The following is a 19721-nucleotide window of genomic DNA, read 5'->3' as shown; positions in this document are numbered from 1 at the left end:
AGGAGCTGTCTTGTTCTTTCTGTCATGCTTAAGGACTCAATTTCTCCTAGAAGTAATCACAGCTCTTTAAACCTCTAGGTAACACTAAGATTACACAAAGTTACAGCTAATTACCACCACCCTGGCACGGGAGCCATTACCATGCCTGCAGCTGATGTGCTCCAGCATGAGTTACAAAGCACAGACAATCCAAACGAGATGCACCTTCTCTGCGACACAAAAGCAATGTGTTAAAGTGATATGTGTCTATTAGCAGCATAAATATCAAAGAAAAAAAGCAGCCACCACAAATCAATGGTTATGAACAGAGATCAGAATTCTTCTTGCTCTCATCAGAGCATAGCCAGAAACCCAAGATGATGCAATCTACACAGGAACACAAACAGCATCAGCTATTTCAGTGGATGTTACTGTTCTGGGAAAATCAGACAATTCACACCTGTTTCAATATGGGAGAGTCAAATCCACCCTCAGCTTAGAGCACTGGTCCAGTGTCCTTGTAGCCAGGGATGAGAAAAATGGAGCCATAAGGCTCACAGTCCCAAGGCTGAAGCCAAGCCCTAGTACTACAGCATTCCCCTTAAATAATCTCTGCTGTTCAGATTACAAAACAATTCACATACATTTAAAAAATTCCAGCTCAGAAGCATAAAAAGCAGCCAAAGCAATGCTGCAACACAGCTTTAAAAGGAGGGGAGGGGGGACGAGGAAGCTCTCTTTTGCCTTTGCAAAGGCCTCACTGTCCACAGTGCCAGATCACACACGTATAAAAATAAAAGCACTACTTAGACACACTTGTTTTCTGTTGCACGTAAACAGAGCATGGTCCCTTTCCGGAAGTCTCAGACTTTTGTAGTTCATGTTTCCACTACCCAACTACTTTCTTTGTACAGCAAGACAGCAAGTGAAGGGGAAAGGGCTGTGTATTTGATACACAATAAGGTCAGGTTCATAGCCACAGTGAGGAATATTTAAATAAAAGGATTTGATGCTCTTCATTCAAAGGTTTGCAGCAACCACAGTCAAACACAGATCAGTGCAACAGAGGACAATAGTGAAAGCTGCCAGGTATGTGCAAAGCAGGGCATAAATCAGATTCACCAGCCTTAAACTGTAGGATTTCATCAACCGTTTTGAGCTAACATGTCTAGCACTTAAACACACATCTAGAACCCTTATTTTCTATACATTTCAACAAGGATTGCCAACAATAGTTTCCCTGCACAACACATTTAACACATGGAATTTCACAACCATCTTATATACCAGCTTAATATTATGTTAATATAACATACAATATACGGGCAACTAAGGAAAAATACTTTTTTTTTTTTTTTAAAATAAAGCTCCATACCAGCAAGGCATGGATTTTACAGCCATGTCAAACTGTGCCACTTCTTGAATTCCAAATTCTGGCCACATCTTATACACTCACTGCTTTTTACGGCAATTCTGAACAGGTCACACCTACTGCAGCAGAGAGTCAATGACGGCTCCTGGCTTTGCCGAACGTTTTCTGTTTGGAGAGCAGAAAGGAGAGGGAAAAACAACACCATACAGACATCATTATGCTGTCTAGGAAAGACAGGGACCAGCCACATTTCAAGTCAAAACTACACAGTGTTACTTTTCCACAAGCATTTGTCAAAACCAACCAACAGAAAATCACCAAGAAAACCCATGCTGACATTTCCCCCACAGCACTTTACTTTCCAGTAATAACAGTAGATGCGCTATCAATGCGTTGGATGGTAAACTGAACCACAGAACATAGTAAAATAAAGCAAGCAGCCGGAAGAGGGGAATGCAGCAAAAAGGCATCAGAAAAAGCCCCAGACAAGTCTTTCTGGACAAGATTTTACTGTAGTAAAGAAATTTCAGCTCGGTTCTCTCACACTTGGCACGGCTAAGCTTTACGCCACACATATTTTAGCATTTTGTCTTCTCATTAAGCAAGCGTTTGAAGACTTATGGTAAGTTTGCATGCACAAACTTAAGCCTTCCCCTGGGTAAATCCCCCATTACATATAGATAGTCCAAAGTTCTTCACCTTCTACCCGTCTTGGGCCTGGATCTTCCTTTTGAAGTCCTCGGCCTCTCCAGCTTCATCAGAGATTGCCTCAAGCTTTCTTCAGTGTAAGCTAAGTAAACATGGGAAAGGTCCACTTCAAAAGGCTAAAAAAAAAAAACAAAAAAAAAAAACACACACAACACAACACAAAAAAAACAAAACAAACATCAGGATCATTTTATACACTGATCAACAGTGCTTTAGCAACACTAGAAAGGCTCATCTCTTCAACAGAAAACAAAATTAAGATTGAACAGTTTCTGTATAAATATGCAGTGGTAGGCACGGGCAGTACAACTTAGACCCACGCAGTTCAATACAAGCGTATAGAGAGTCACTCACATCTTTTTCTTTTTTATCCAGGACAGGCGTCTGTTTCCTCATATTGTTTCCTGTATATGCAACGCATTTCTTAAAGAAAGAAGAGTCCGTTAGTAAAGTCTACTGTGCACAGGAGAACTGACTACAGCTTTATCAATTTACTTCTGGGCTCTACTGAAGTCCTCAGAAGCTCGTGCTAAGATAAGCCTGTACGGCCACCAGTCGGCTAGCTTACCAGCTGCCATTCTCCAATGTCTTCGTTCCAGTGAACGTAGTTTTCAATCATTTCCTAGATATAAATTAGAATAGCCATTGTTACAGACTTGCACAATTTACCCTCCACAGGCACTTTCCAGAACATACATCCCTAAAGGCCTGGACGAGCTGCTTAAGAACGGTCTTCACCATTCCAAATTGTTTTTTATCAGGACAGCCACATTTTCAGAAACCCCCATTTACATTCTGAAGAGTACAGAAGAGAAAAATACCACTCCAAAGTTGTATGCATTGGAGTTCCCACTAAAACGTAGGTTTCCCATTATGCCAATGCCACCAGGATAGCAACACACACACATTGCAATAGGAAAAAAGTGAAAGATTAAGGGAAATAGCTTTTCTATTTTCTATTAAATAGCGTGCACTGTATTTAAGCTCCTCATGAATTTTCTGGATAGTGGGGTCACAAAGAAAACAAGTAGTGAAGAGTTCCAAGTTCAGACTTATTACTTTGTGTTAATATTAGACATTAGCAAGCACAACTTGAAGCACAGCAGGGGAAGAAAAAAAAAAAAAAAGAGGTTTTCAACAGACCCAGAGCATGGGCACACAGTGAATATACCAGTTAAATACACGACAAATGTAATTTTACTTTTTTTTTAAAACCATTAGGAAAACATGCTGCAAGAGAACCGAGATCAGTATATCCCTCTGCTTACAACCCCTGACACATTATACACTGCTTCCCCAAAACAGATTCCGTAACCATGGAATTGTAGCCAAAGTTATCAGAACCCCCGATAAATACAACAAAGCCATTCTGCATTCGTTATTCACATCGCTGTGCTGCTTTTGGAGCCAAATGCACCCACTAACTCTGATCATCTTCCAACTGAACTTCAAGCAGAAGTCCACCAGGCCACAAGACTCACTTGACAAAACCACCTTTTCCTACTTTAACATCACCCAGTTCTAACAATCCAGATAACGCCACAAACACATGAATGCAACCAAGTTGGAATCATAGAATTGTCTACGTTGGACACCACACACAATTAGGTAAGTTACACCTACAAAGCCACAGCAAACAAAGGCTCACAGCAACACACACCAACTCATTTGTGCTACACCTTAGCAGACAAGTGTCAGTCAGTTCACTCTCAATACCTCATAAAGGGAAGAGAAGCCAACTCATTCCACTTGTCAGACAGAAATAAAGCGAGAGGGCTCAGCAGACTGTGCCTAGCACAGTCCTATGTCACAGGCTTCAGTTGTCTTTACCTGGTAGTCCTGAGGAATGAAGTTGTCTATGATAAGCATCTGGAGACGAAGTTCCCTGCTCAGCTGCCGAATATTCTCTAGTAATCCTTCAATCTCTCTCTGATGCTCCTGTTGCAGATCTGCCATCTGAAGACAAACCAAGCATTTGAGAGGCAGAGCTAGTTTAAGACATGGCTGTTAAGCCTAAAAAAGAAGAGTCTTCTGCCTACACAAGGTTTTGGGGAAACTAAAGCAAACTCTGGTTCTAAGTACTAGAAGATTTATCTCTGAAGAATAAACCCTCTGAAACGTTCCAGCTCAGAGACGGCGGAAAATAGCATTAAGTTCTCAGTTTCATAAAAACAAAACTGGCCTTCTGCCAATCCATGCTCTGCATCAGCTACAAGCAGATGAAGGGTGTGCAGACAAGTTATATCCCTGGCAAGATTTCAAGGAAAATCTCTGATCCCAAAGAAAAAAATGCACTTTTCATGAAGTAGGAACTCTGGATACCAGCCAAAGGATACATTGATCCAGTGTGACCGAGGAAGAGATGAGGGCAACAGGCAGAAAAAACAGACAGCCAAGAGTAGAAGAACACTGCAAAGCAGGAGACTGGGCTGCCAGCAAACAACTTTTATTTTGTTTCAGAAATATCCAGAACTTCAAGGAAAAACACTGGTTATCTCAGGGTCTCACACATACCTCTCAGCCTGGCTCAGGGGAAAAGCTTGACAACATGCCTTTGGGAAGCTCTGACACCAGACTTAGATATTTTTGAATTATGTGAGCCAAATAGACAGCACAGAAAGACATTACTAAACATATGGCACTTTTTCCAGTGTCACAAAGCTGACTGCTTACCCTTCCCAGCTACAATCTCTCCCCAGATCACAGGCTGAGGACTTCAGACACTAACCTCAGATTTTGCAGCCATAAGCATGGTCCAAACTTTCTTCAATTTTTTTGTTTTCCCCTGTGCTTCTTCCTGGAGGCTGGTGTACTTCTCCTCAATGTCCAAGCGCTCTTGCTGTGTGCAACATTTAGCAGACACCCACACATTAACATAATCAGAGAAACTATCTGCAACAGTACGAACAAGAGGAGAAGCTACTCGAACAAAACAGCATTTGCCAAGGGCAGAGACTAGGCTCAGACCCACAGTGACTGCACTGCTCTACAGGTGAGCACTGCCAATACGTGGCCTCCGAAGCAGTTAGCTTCTGCTGTGCTTTCAGAGTAGAGCTACATTTCATCCATGTGAGCAATGCCAAGGCACACAACATGGTGTGTCCTGCCATTGCTATTTCCAGACAGCTACTGCATATAACCCTACCTCCTTCTCCTCAAGCTCCTTGCGAAGCTGTTCTGCTCTCTTCCTTCGTTCTTCCAGTTCCATATTTGATTCTTCTAGAAGCTTCTCTTGCTCCTCTGCTTTTGCCAGCAAATCCACTCCTCCCACAATCACCTTCTTCTCCAATGCAGACAGTTTCTCCAACAGGGACTGGTGCTCTTGTCTAGAGAGATAGGTAAGTATAAAACTTTGTCCTACAGTGCTCACAAGGCAGCAGGTCCAGCGCAGTTTTACAGCCCAGACAGCATTCACAGGGCTGGAAAAACTTGTCCTGCTGCCAAGGGTTTAAGTGGGGGTGAGGCAGCGCAAGTAAATGTGGGGAGTTCCCTGAGCTCCAGCTCCCATGGCTTTCTCCCAAGCAAAACCAGGTCGGCAGACAAGTCTCTCCTGGTGCAATTCCCCCCTGTGAGGGGCTGCAAGGCACCAGCGATATTACCAGGCTACCCAAAGTACCCCCTCCCCGAGGGCCCTTCCAGCACAGCAGTGCCCCAAGGCAGGTGCAGAAATGGAAGTGAGTGAACAGAGATCAAAGCAGGACAGCTGAGATGCAAACCAGGAATGCCGGCTGCTGTTGGGAGCAGCCTCTGACACCAGGACTGTCCTATCTGCACGGGCCAGTGTGATCTCAGCAGCTTCTCAGCTCCCTACACCCAAAATGACATGCTGGTGACAGTGTGCTGCAGGAAACCTGGCTTGCTGCACAGCTATTGCCCACTGACCACGCAGTACAACAGCACTGCTGCTCTTCACAGGTCTCCAGGGTTTAGAGGACTCACTTATGTCTCTAGGCTATCTTGCACAACTAGATAAACTTAAGAGAAGAAAAGTGGCAAAAGGATAAAGATTGTCTTTTCCATCTGCTCTAAACTCTGAAAGCAGAGTGAGCTCCTCTTTCACTTTGATAATAGCAAGTGCTGACGTTCAGTTTACACAAAGTCTGTCGGGCACCTCACACCATGCATCTCCAGATATCCATAGCAGAGTGGTAGACTAAGGAAGGAAAAACCCACATGACCGCACAAACTGCTCGAGCAGGGTACTCACTGAGCTTTAAGCAAGTCTTTTTCTCTCTTCTCCAGTTCAGCTCTGGCTTTATTTCTTTCTTCTTCTTCCATATCAAGCTTAGTTTCAAGAGCTTTTCTCTCCTCTTCAATCTTTGCTTGCATCTCTACCATCTTATCAGGGGAAACTTTCTTTTTGCCTTTGCAAGAGATATGGAAAACAAATCACTTCACAGAAAAATAAGACGGCCTCTGTATCACAGCTTTTTTTTCCAAGTTCAGATTCAATGCTTGCATTTAACAAAAATTAAATTTAATTAGATGTTGGCTCCAAGCTGGACACAACTCACATCTTTCAAATCCCATTTTAACATTGACCAGTTGTCACCAGTTCCTACAGAGAAGGAATGCTATATAACTAACACTATAGCATAATGCCCCCAAAATAGAAAACATACAAACAACTGGAGAAGGAACACTGCCTAAAGAGAAGCCTGAGCTGGAAACTCAGATGTTCTAACTACACAGATTAGGCCAAATGAAGGAAAATAGAACACTGCCTTGACCTACAGCAACAAGAGCTAAACCCCAGGAGTTACACACTCAAGTTTCAGATCAGCATCCCCACCACACCCCTTGTTCATTGGCCTCCTCATGGGCTTACCTATTGCAAACTAACCACACAGCTATTTTAAGAACACACTACGATGAAAATACAGAGACTAGGGAAACTCAGAACAGCCCTATGGAAAACAGGCAATTAAAGGAACTTTTTGATGGTGTTCAATCTATGTAACAGTGACTACCCACAGATTTGAAAGTACTGAGGTTTGCTGTGACTTATCAACTGTGTCTTTGCAACATAACTACTACAAACCAGGTACGTTTCATTGAGGGTTACAAAGGCAATGGCCAGAGCAACTCATTGAACTTAGTGGCCTGAAGGGTTGGTCCCAAACACCTGTGATTTTGAAACAAAGCATGAGGCTGCTGCTCTTGGAAGTCACTCCGCAAGTCTCCAGTCAACTTTCATTGCAATCCCAAGGTGTCTAAGGCAGGTGAACACAGAGATCATTGGGTGTCATTTGGAGTGAGCGAGAGCCCAGCCTACATGCATTTGCTCAAATCCACAAGTCTTTGACAAGTCGTAAATCTCCCTTTATTCGCTACAAGTGAATCCTTCATTTTGTTGTTTTGTGCCTCTCCAGATATGAAAAAACCCATAGAATATAGATGCCTAGAAACTAACAGAAGGCATTGACTCTCAATGGACTGTTTCACAGTGACATAATGCATACAGTCAGAACATACCAAGGAAGTGGTTCAGTAAAAGGCTTCCCTTCCCTCCAGTCTTTGTGTCATTCAGCTTCATTTATATACATATATGACCTCTAGCAGATAGACAAAATGCACTGTATTTATAAATATGCATGTGCATATCCATATACATGTTTGTTCACACACACAAGAGAATTAGTTCTGTGGCAAGGTAAGGACTTCAGCACTACAGCAAACAATGTCTTAGTTTCCATCTGCTAAAACTTTGGAATTGGATAATAAGCACTTATTTCTGGATTTGTGGTAGAAAAAAATCTCTCCCCCTAATTAGTCTGAGCAAGAAGCTTTCTGCAAGTGCTATACAGAGCTTACCATATAAAAAGATAATCCAGGTAAAGGCTTCTTACTGTTAGTGCACAGCCCTATATATTCTCTGTTTAGGAAGAAAAGGTGAACTAAACCAAGTTATAAGACCCTTTCACAAGCTCTGCAATTGTATTATAAGGAGGTGGAAATCAATTACACCAACCTGCTTGATCTTGCATTAAGAGGAAGTAGAAAGCAAATCACAGAGGCAGCGTATGCATAAAAAGAGGAGGAAAGAAAATATATTATTGCTTTGATCATTTTGGACAGAGATCATCAGCATCAGAACAAACATTAATTTTATATGCATGTTTCTTGAGTAGAAAACACAGGATAATCATCACTAAAAAAAACTCCATTAGAGCAAACATTAATGCATTGCGATTTTATGCTAAAGCAGAGAAAGTTTCTGTACTTCAAAGTGCTTTGCATAACCAGGATAATCTTCAGCTCACTCTTGCATTCTTCTGCCCATTCATTGCAATGCAGAATCTAAACGTAACATTATGAGCCTGCCGCAAAGATCATGCCCTAAGAAACAATTGAAGAGAGTAGATTTCTTCTTGAATAAGAGACTTAATGCTTCCCCTCCTTAAGATAGCCAATTCTGTTATACTACCTGTAAAATATTAGCATACAGAAGACTTGTTCTAAGTTTTAACCAAGTTTCCAAGCCAATTCTTTGCAAGATACATGACAGTTGCACATAGGGAGTCTCAACACAAGATTTTTCCATTTAATTACACAGGGTATTAGTAGGTTAATTTGCAGTAACTGATGCTTCCATAGAGGTATATAGCCAGTTTTGATTATTCAAGCAAGAACAGCAAAAAATGCAGACAGGAAAGGGATAATGAAAGACACCACATGCAAAAGGGTCACGCTTGAGGACAGTTAATATCCCAAACCACATATAGCCACACTTATCCTAATCTCCAAAAGCCCCGTGCAACTTCCACAACAGAGCTGTCTCCAAATTTGCAGGAGATGGACTCATCCACCCACTGCCACATCAGCAGTTTGCTATTAACTGTCCTCATCCAAATAAAATACTCGGGTTTCAAGCAAGCTTTAAAAGAGCAAGTTCGAAGCAAGCAGATTCCAAGCCTGCCATCATATGGACCACCAAAGGCCTCCCTCAGGTTGTGATCCTTCTTCACCTTCTCTGAGCTGATGCTTTCCACTAACATAATAGTATAAATGTGATTGAACTACACAACAATACTTTACAGGCTCTCTCCACACAGTAAGGAGAGCGGATCACATCTATACAGGATAACCACAACAGTGAGTGAAGTCCCTACATGCCAAGTCCTGAGATGTGATTTATTTCTTAAGTCATCACTGATTGTAGGGTTTTTAAAGGCACAGAACCCTCCTTCTGACCAGGAACAGACCAGACTTTCCTCACTGCTGGACCAAAATCTAGATCCCTTATTCCTCTGAACTAACTCCCACAGTGATCAAGAACGTAATGTCATGGGACAGTTGAACTGCAACCACCAGTGAGGATTTTTTTTTTTTAATGTATCTGCCAAAATGAAGGCAATCAACCAAGCATTACCACATTTTCTTTGCAAGTATAAAACTTGTGTTGTTTGATTGTTGACTTTCTCCAAAACTAATTTTCACAAGGCAGAGTCCAACGTAACATAGCACAACCCTGCCTAACCCTGTTCATCTGTCTAACTGTCCTTTTTATGAACTCATATTGTAGCAACTCCCACAAAAAAGTTAGCTCAGACTTTTTCCTGGTATTTTAGAGGGAGTATTTAACACAGAAGTTGCAAACTGCTTTTTTTAACCTATTACTTTTCAATTGTCTCACATATCTGGCTAACAATGTGCACATTGAACAACTGTTTCAAGCATGGAAGCAGCAAAGGAAAGGCATGCTTTAGCAAAGTTAAAAGTTCAGGTTTATGTTTCCAGCGGACACAGCAGGGAAGAGTGCAGCATTGCAAAATGGAGTGTGCAGATTATGGAAAGGCCAAAGCTTAAAGGACTTAAGAGCTCCCACTCACTAGTGAAGGACTTATCCAGAGGTTTCTCTATGACAGAGCATGTGGAGTCTGAACTACTGCTGCTGCTACTGCCTGGAAAACAGAAATGCGTCCCACAGAAAAACCCAGAGAGGAAGAAACATGCAGATGGGAAGTTAGTTCTAAAGGAAAGAAACCCAGAAGGGCCAGCAACCTAGTTCAAAAAGGCACAAGTTCCCATTAGGAAGCATTTGCTAGGATCCCTCCCAGACTCAGCTTGCAAAGCCACTGTTTCCCAGCACAAAATAGCATGCTCAGAAAGACACTTCAGTTAAAACCCATCTTAACCAGCCTACAGCTTAAAACAACATGCCAAGGCAGCTTCCATTTCAAGCAACAACAGCACAGAAAACCAGATCACAGTGGAGAAGGCTGCGGACATCTGCAGTAGCAGAGGATTCAGTGACCAGTAGTCCCTTCCAGTCTTATGTACACGGCAATGTGCACTTTTCCCTCTGGAAGGCAGAATCAGCTTACACAGGAACAGTTACTGTGCATACTCCTGCTGAGCAGCACCCTTACTTGGTGAACTTAACTAGAGTAGCTCATTTGGGAGTTAAGTAAGTCACAAGTTATTTGCCCTCTACTCCTCTCAAGCAGCATTTAGAAGGTAGACTCCTCTTGGGAGGAGATTTAGGCAGGACTTGGTTCTTGATAGGGACAGCGATCAACCTTTTTGCTTCTAGAAATTACCAAAAGGTGGAAAATTAAGAAGTTGTTACAACTATCAACAAAGGCATGACAAAGGTCATTTACAACTCTATTTGGACAGATATCAAAATGAAGAGAGTTCATCTAAAGCAAGAATGCTTTAACAGGCATTTTTAAACAAATGCGTGTGCTTCAGCACAGGAAGGCAGTTTGAATGTCAAAGTTAGTTTACTAGAGAAGCTGGAATTTGAGTTGTAGCACCAGGCTTGACTTCTCTACTCCCCATGAAGAAATATCAGAGAGCTTCTAGGGGCATACCAAGCTCCTTGGAAGCCGCAGCATCCTATGGCACACAGTGACCTGTAGTTCTAGGTTCAGCAACACCCCCTGGAGTTTAGATGTTACACAGTAGTTAACACTGCTGTAGGACAAAGCACACTTCACCATGGGATTTCCACACTGTTCCCAAACAAGGGATGTGCCGCTCCCATTCAGCTTTTCAGCTTGCACTAAGACACCCAAAGGTCAAGTTTTTCTCTATCAATATAAAATAGGATACCAAGAGTCAGTTACTGAACATCCATAAGACAGATGAATCCTTTGTCTAAACCACAGCCAAAATTCCCCTCCAACCATTCCCATGGTTATAAAAACCACAGCTGCCTACCATTGATCTTTGGTGCCTTCTTCCTCCCACCTCTGTGAGCAGGGGAAGTTCCACAACACCAGTCACAAGCCATACACAGCCACCTTGAGGCAACCAGGGAGCCACCACAAAAGAGGATGTTACCACAAGCACAGCTACCCAAGTGGAAGCAGATAGTACACACGTTCAGAGCTGTCCATCTACGGAGACGGCACCAAATAGCTTCGTTTCTAGGAGAGGCATGATAATTGCAGCGGCAGTAGGGCAGCTCTACACCTCCATTTTTCTCCACCTGGCTCTGGCTACAGTTTCTAACACCAGCTCTTGAATAGAGATTTGTGGCACTGACAGGAGTTTTTACTGTCTTACCCCGCCGTTTCTTCCGCTTCTCCCCATCCTCTCCAATCTCCCCATCGTCATCTTCATCCTCTTCTTCAGAATCACTGGTCTCAGAACCAGATATCTCTTCCCCTAGAACAGAAGAGTGTGCTTTTCTATGTGCTTTCCTCCACCTCATATCAGCTTGTTACTGTGACAGCAGCATTCATCCAAACCCAGCAGTATCCGACAGCAGCTTATGAGCAACTGCAGAAGTCGTTAACTATTGAGCAGACAGACAGCTTGCCATGGCTTGGGAAATTCAAGGAAAACCAAGATAAGCAATTTAATGCTGTGAGGTCACTGGGTATATGTTAAAGCTCAAGTGAGCGCTCTTCACGGAAAATAAAGCATCCTTGCACTGCTGAAGCATTAAGCTACAAAGTTTTCCTAGTAGGATCTCCCCATACTTTCTCTTCTATCTGAGATGGAAGAGAAAATGGTCAGATGAACAAAGTTTGCACAGACTTGCTACTTAATCAGACACTTGTCGACATGAAGCTAGATGTCTGTTAATTGAGAAAAATGTCCAGTTTCAGAAACGTTTATCGTTGGTGCCATTGCAGACATGATGCTCAGATGCTTCAGGCTGAGTTTGGAAACCAAACTGAACACAATCCAACATTTAACATCCTGGCCTCCCAATAATGTCAGCAAACATAAGGCTCTTTGTTCTGTAGCTTAGAGTCTAAAATTTAAGAAGCCACCATCAACCCACCAGGGATGAAACAGCTACACCCAGGTCCCAGCCCTTGAAGAGAGTTACTGACCATTTCCCACTGCTCCTGAATGGGGCAGACTCCAAACAGTAAGTCATGTTGGAGAGACTGCTACAGCTGTACTGTGGGCACCTCTCTGGGGAGAGACGTCGTGCCAAGGTCACTGTTTTGCAAGCATCCCTCTGGAAGGGTCCTTTGATGTTGATGGACTAATAGCGTCACACGGCAATAAAGTTACAGGGCTTAAAAAAGCTTCTTGACTGTCTATGCATTGTTTGAAAGTCAGCTCCAGTTCTAGCTCCACAAATTTGATTTATTTTTCTCATTCCTCCTCAAGCAGTGAGAACATTTGACCTTTTGTTATTGTACATTTTAATTCCCTACACCGTGCCTAGCTGTGCCCAGAGCCCTCTTGCTCAGCAGATGAGCCTGGGCACACCCAGCTCAGCCCAGAAGCCATCACTTATCCGAGTGCCAAGTGCCACCTAGAGGAGAAAGCCAGGCCACCGCTGGGCCACCGCCGGCACCCTGCTGCACATCTTCAAATTGCAAAGAATGCTCATGCTCAAACAGAATGAGCATTGGTATAGAGAAAGGAAGAAGGGGAATCTCACCTTCTTCCAGCTTTTTCTTAAGCTCTTCAATTTCTTTTTGAAACTGGCGGAGCAAAGCATCCTTGGGATCTTCATTAATCCTGGCCTTGTTCTTTATGTTCTTGGCTCGATTTGCATACCTCAGAGTGCTGATAGTCTCATCGTAGTTGTAGTCTGCCGGTCCAATGTTTGCACACTGTGACACACAGAAGACAGAGTTACTGGGGGACAGAGTGGCAGAGCCCAGAACAAGTAATTTCAGGGACCTATCCCCAGCTCTGCCAGTTTCGCACTGCTACTCTTTCCCAAGATCTCCTGCTGCTTTGACACCAAAGCTACTTTTGGCTACCCAAGCACAGCTTTTATTTGATCTTATGCACATGTATACATTTGCACTGTGTTTAGAACTTCATCTGTACAGAGGCAGAGAGAAAAAGACAGGAAAAAAACCACATTAAAAATTCTGAGCTGCAAACAGCTCTGAAATAAAGAGGTAAATGCCAGGTTGTTCTCACAGCAAAGTCACTATGCTATCCCTGTAAAAATGCAGCTTGATAGCTGGCACTGGAAAGGGCATCTCTCAGCTTACCATCATGGTTTTGGAGTTGCCCCCCAGAGAATCCTGAAGGAGCCGTGTAAGTTTAGAGTTACGGTAGGGCACATGGGTGCTCTTGCCATCTACCAGGGCAGAGATAACATTCCCCAGTGTGGAAAGAGAGAGGTTGATCTTAGTAGCTTCCTTCAGTCGCTGCCCTGTGGCTCCAGTTTTTGCCTGTCTTTCAGAACCCTGGAAAGGGAACAGGAAGGAGAAACAGGAGTTACAACAGATCCTCTAATACATCTCCCTCCTCCAAACAGTATCAACTACATGCTAGCAGCTATGTCACTAACCTCCTCATGCATGATTAGAGAACCTGGCTAAGTACGTCAGACATTGGTAAAGAGACAAGTCAAACAGGTCTTAACTGATAATGTAGCTTGGAAAACAGACATTTTTGTCCCCATGAACAAAAATGTTATGAGAAGCAAGTCAGCAGTTACAGGGCACCTCAGCTGGAACTGCTAAACACCCATCTCCAGCCTTTCCTATCAGCAGATCAAGGGAGAAAAGCAACACTGCAATTATTTTAAGGAGTTTGACAGAGTAACCTAAACATACACCATGTAAATAAAGTTAACGTGCAGCCTTCAGTCTCCCCTTTCTTGCATCTTCTTCAGGAAAGACACTGCAGTATAAAGTTTGGGCTAAAGATGCATTTTACCAATAGAATTACATTGGTTCACAGTGAGCAGAGAGAGGGAACTTGCAAGTGATGAAGTGCATGGTCACAACCCTCTTAAAAAAAAAAAAAAAAACAACAAAAAAACAAAAACACAAACTCAAAACCCTCTTGTAAAGACCCAGTTTGCTGTCCAGAGAGCTCTTCCCAATGTAGTTTACCCATTTAATGATTACTTTGTAGAAGTAAGAGAGCCTTTATACTGGGACAGGCTCTCTTTAGCTACACTAAAGACCCTTCCTGGTACACCTCCAATTTCAGGCCCCAAGTGAATGCTTCATAGAAGACAAGTATGAAACAGAAGTCTGGGCTTTAGCTGCGAAACGTGGCACATGCCCTTTACTGTGCCTTCAGCAGTGCATACATGAGCAGTGATGCCCATCGTGTGTTACGGCAGACCCGACTGGTCCTACTTACAGCAAGATCAACGAGATGCAGTTTGCCCATGCGCACGTGCATGTTTCCATCAACCCCCTTCTCACTGCACTCAATAGTGATAGTGAAGATGGCATGCGAACGGGAGCTGTGCTCATTCATGTTTGTGGCACCAACAGAACCTTTTAATAGAGAGAAAAAGCAATGTCATCTTCAGAATTAATCACATGCTCCTGTAACACTCTTCCTGCTCTTAAAGGAGACTTATCCCCACCTCTTTACCCAACCCTGTTTTTCAGAAGACGGAAAAGCGATGCTCAGACTCAGCAGCAAATTGTATTCTTGGACACTGAATTTGCAGCACATCTCCAGTCTGGACTAGCAGAAGTGTTACAGCCTGCTGTAGCTCTAAGCCAGCCACAGGCTCCCATCCCAAGAGCAGCAGCAGTTCTCCTCTGTTAGCCCTAGGCTACTGATCTTTGTAGCCTTAAAGATTCACAACTGATCCCTGAAAACAGCTGTATTCTGAGAAATAAGAACAGAGCAATCCATGCCAAGAGCAACAGTAGTGAGAACTTTAGGTCATAAAAGATTTGAGCTTAACCAAGAGGTCTTCCAGAAAACATAAACCACCTCCCACTCGCAGCACAGCACAGGGCTAGCTGTTCATCCTGGTCACAACTGAAGAGGGAAAAGAACCAAGACACACACTAGTAGTTCTGACAATGCTGACTGCCCTCATTGCATCCTCCCTGTTACCATTTCCTGCACTGGCCGATGTAAGAGACACAACATTCTTTACCTGCCCCTGCACAAAAGGGGTTTGGGAGGAGATAGCCTTTTTGCTCTGCTCAGCTGAACAGTCTTTCCCGCTCCAGGACTAGGATCTCTTACTGTGGTCTCATAACCAGACCTTTGTTCTGTCTGAGCTATAAACCTGTCCACAGAAGGCTACGTACGGTTCTTGTGGCCCAGAGTCATGATTCTGTCCATATCATCTGCATTGTTTACGACATAAGCTGAAAGGTCTTTGATATAAACTCCCACATCAGGTCTCTCTTTAACCTAAGAGAGAAACAATTTACACTGAGCATCCTTAGGAGATTCCACAATAGCAAAATTCAGTGGTACTGTAATAGTACAGTGATTTACTCCTCCATGTTCTGGTTTGCACATAAAACACTTCAACACTCAGAATCAGAGCAACTAAGGAACCAAGACTCATGCAGGCCAACATTCTACTGGTTTCTCCCAGTGGCAAACAGTGACTTCAAATCTCAGTCTTCAATCCCTAGAAAGGCTGCCAAGGGGCCTTTGGGGTAGAACGGCAGGCACAAAATTGACTCAGATGGAACAGCCAGTTTCTCACTGTGCAACTGACCCAGTGGAAAAGGTTCAGAGAAGTCAGTAGTGATACCCAGCTACCGTATCTTAAAGGAAAGAGTACATGTGCTGAGGAGCCCAACCTCCCACTTCCCTTCAAGTGCTTCTCTGGTCTTTAAAATACAATATTGTTCACCAATTTAAAACAAACCTCACATTCAGAACAGCAGGCTCACCTCTAATCTCTGTGTCTGGTCTTTTCCCAGCAGGTCCCGCACTTCTTCATTGTAAATTTCCAGGTAAGACACACGAACTAAAAACCTGAGGACAAACAGCTGGGTAGCTTTCTTAGTAAGACATTTGTTGAAGACCAACAAACACAACCATAGAGTGCAAAGAAAACGCAGTGATATACCAACACAATCCTACTACCCCCCTCAAGAACTGCCTAAATAGGAGTACTTTCAGCTAGGGCCCTTTCAGTCATCATTGTCAAGGTCAGGCTCCCATTACAGATGGACACACAAAAGACAGAAGCACTGAAGAGAAGTTGTTTACCTTGTATCCCCCTCTGCCTTGGCAATGTGACCAAATATATGGGCAAAGGAATTGGGAATGATGCCTCTAAGCTCAGGAACTGCTCGGACCCCTTCCATGGTGAAAGTTTTGCCTGTTCCAGTTTGCCCATATGCAAAAATAGTACCTGAAGGATAAGAAGATATACGAACAAACTCTAAGAAGTTGCTAACTGCAGTTTTATTTCAACCCTTCTTAGCCTGAGAGCACTAAACAACTCTATTTTTATGGAGTTAAAATTTTCCACCCACTCCAGTAGATACTGTACAAGGCTAGGAGCAACAGAAATGCTGGACAACCACAGCGAACAGGACTGAGCCACTGCTCTACCCAGCCTGCAAGATATCTAAGAAAAAGTCAGCTTGTTTTAACTGTGCAGAGTGATTAAAGTATGGAGTGCTAGTAACACTTAGGTCTCACACACAAATAATTAAGGCAAGCCCCATTAATAGCATGGTCAATTAGAGGAAGATCATTACTTACCAACAGCAAAACCAACTATTGCTAGCGCCCTAAGCCACAGCAGAAACAGCATGAGGCTTCTGCAACACAGGCCACAGCACAAGCTCAGTTCTGAACCTGCAGAGGCAGCTACAATTTGGACTAGAAAGTCAGCCTGCACAAGAAGACATCCAGAAAATTTACTGAGATCCCAGACTCTGGTACTCCAGAAATATACTGGTTCTTAAGTTTAGCCTAGCACTGCTGAAAACTCAAGTTTTCCTTGTCAAGCCACTGACACTACAGTTTGGAAGAGCTGAATAGAATATTTTGGTTGGAAGGGACCAACAATGATTAACTAGTCCAACTGCCTGACCAATTCAGGTCTGACCAAAAGTTAAAGCATGTTGTTAAGGGCATTGTCCAAATGCCTCTTAAACACTGACAGACTTGAGGCATTGACCATCTCTCTAGGAAGCCTGTTCCAGTGCTTGACCATCCGCTTGGTAAAGAAATGCTTCCTTATGTCTAGTCTAAACCTCCCCTGGTGCAGCTTTGAACCATTAATCTTTGAACCATGAATTTTAATCAGCTGAAAACTGAGTGCGTTAGCACAAGAGCTTATTAGGCATTTTACAAACCTTTAAAAACTTTCTAATCTCTTGTTGTTTACAGCATACTGTTATGGAAAGCGGTAATTTGGTTCTTTATTAGTATCTGCTTTCCTTTACATAATACACTTACATGCATGACACACACACAAATCAGTCATACTCTTCCCAGCTGTAGGAAGCAACAGATTATCTGTGGGGCAGGGCAGATATGTTTAACTAGTCATCTTAGTTTAAAACAGCAAAGTTTAGAGGAGAAAACGCAGCAGTTATATGCACAAGTCTGGTATGCATACCTAGTTACTGCAGGACCGTGGCAGCTGCCTGGTTACTGAAATTGTATAGTGAAGAGCCGCTGAGAATTCTGATAATGAGATAAAGTGTGTAACTTTTGCAAAAAAGAAGATACAAAATTAAAACATACAGCTAACTGACCTCCGCTGAGTCTTGCTGGTCACTGATCTCCCACTGTCAATGATCACAGTAGGTGCAACCACTGAGTACTCAGAACAGCAAGTACCGTCAGGATATTTTAAGTTAGAGGCCACAACCAAAACAATAGAGCACTATAGCCCTCAGAAGGTGAAACTCCCTTAAATAAGATCATCAGGAACTCTACCAACACAAAGATTAGGAGATGGGATCTTTGACTAAAAACAACAAGGGACTTACCATTGTATCCTTCTAGGACAGAGTCAATAATAGGTCTTGCAGTTAAATTATAGACATCCAGTTGTTTACTCTCTGGTCCAAATACCGTGTCAAACGTAAACGTCTTGGGAGGCTCATTGGACGAGTCTGTTTTATGAACAGTTATAGTTCCTCTCATTTCATCTACGTTGACTGCCATTTTGTAGCCTGTAGCTTTCTCTCGTTCATTAAGAGGCCGGCATCGAACAACAACCTTGACATTATCACAGCTCTCTGGCTTGTCCAACTTCTCAGGCTTGTTGACCTATAATTATTAAAAAAAGCAGAAAAAAAAACAGTAGTGTTACAGCCTGTGTATATTTTAACATACCTGCGTGTTCAAGCACAAACATTGTTGAATCAACTCAAGTAGATGCATACATCTCCATAAGATGGTGAATTTGGGGTCTTAAAACCAGAACTGGTTTATAATTAAAACTGAGATAATAACGTACACTAATTCAGTTAATGCAATCTTCTTCTGTTTGCTAAGATGGAAGCAGAGTATAACTTGAGAATTTCACATTCAAGATCATCTGTGAATTTCACCACGAAACAATTTCATGCTTGCAAACAGTCTGCAAGCAGTTTGCTGGAAACAGGTGCAGCCACGTCGTTCTTCTACATGAAGACTGGCCATGCTCTCTCACTGGAGCACGCAAGTCTCAAACCTTACAGGTGACATAAGCAGATACCAGCGAGCACTGCCTGAATGAAATTCATTTAAGTTACAAGCTTCAGCGTACTTGATGAATTTTAAATTTAATCACTTAGAAACTTCAAATGCTGTATTATAAAACCTCACAAACCTTTTCTTTCACAAAGTAGTTAATTACAAATTTTGAGGCACCACTGATTAATTTGGTGTCACATGCTTCTCCTGATTAACTAAGTCTAAAACCCATTTGATCTAGTAAAGTCTAAGACACAACCCTTGGTGACAGGTGCTGTAGCTGAGCACTTAACTACTTCTAAAGCAGCTATCTTGGATGTCAACAAGAAACAAATCCTGTTTCCAAGCGCCTCTCCCACCAGCTGTCATCTGCCTAGATTCCTCTCAGGCCCCAGCAGAGGCCAGGAGCGGCTTCTGTTGCTCGGGTGAGCGCAGAGAGCTGACGAGCCTCACCTTGGCAGAGGAGGGATCCTGCAGTCCCATGCTACCACCGCAGCTACAAGAGACTTTCTGAAATCAGCTACAGAATTAGCGAGTCCGGATGAGCCACCCACTACCTCTCCATCGCGCTGTCATCCGCAGCCTCCCAGTGGAAAGCCCGCCGGCGGGGAGCCCGCCCGGGCCAGACCCCAGCCCCGGCCACTCCCCCACCTTCCTCCTCCTACCTGCCGCTTCCCCGGCCGGGGCCGTTTGCCTGAGCACCGCCACCGGGGAGGTCGGGCGCCGAGACCAGACCCTCCCGTGAGGCGAGACCACCCTTCGCCCCTCGCCGCCCGGCCGGGTTTGACAAACCACGACACCGCCAAGGGGCCGCCGCTGCCGGGGGACGCCCCCCTCCACCCGCAGCCCCTCGCCC

At 43.4% G+C, this 19721-nt stretch overlaps 1 protein-coding gene across 1 annotated transcript; it reads right to left on the bottom strand.

The window, feature by feature from the left end:
* Positions 1–948: 948 nt before the first annotated feature.
* On the bottom strand, positions 949–19348 carry KIF3A (kinesin family member 3A; the record flags this gene model as incomplete). The annotated part of the gene is made up of 18 exons (XM_082490164.1): positions 949–1516; positions 2051–2175; positions 2414–2482; positions 2628–2681; positions 3890–4015; positions 4788–4898; positions 5205–5385; positions 6267–6423; positions 9892–9963; positions 11576–11677; positions 12918–13092; positions 13486–13683; positions 14594–14733; positions 15511–15616; positions 16111–16195; positions 16433–16577; positions 18175–18457; positions 19319–19348. The coding sequence occupies 18 exons, from the start codon at positions 19346–19348 to the stop codon at positions 1468–1470; spliced, it is 2208 nt and encodes a 735-aa protein (XP_082346290.1). The 3' UTR covers positions 949–1467.
* Positions 19349–19721: the final 373 nt, after the last annotated feature.

Source organism: Vanellus vanellus (genome assembly GCF_965231255.1).
Source record: "Vanellus vanellus genome assembly, chromosome: 13".
NCBI classification, from domain to species: domain Eukaryota; kingdom Metazoa; phylum Chordata; class Aves; order Charadriiformes; family Charadriidae; genus Vanellus; species Vanellus vanellus.
This window is presented reverse-complemented; position numbering and strand designations above follow the sequence as displayed.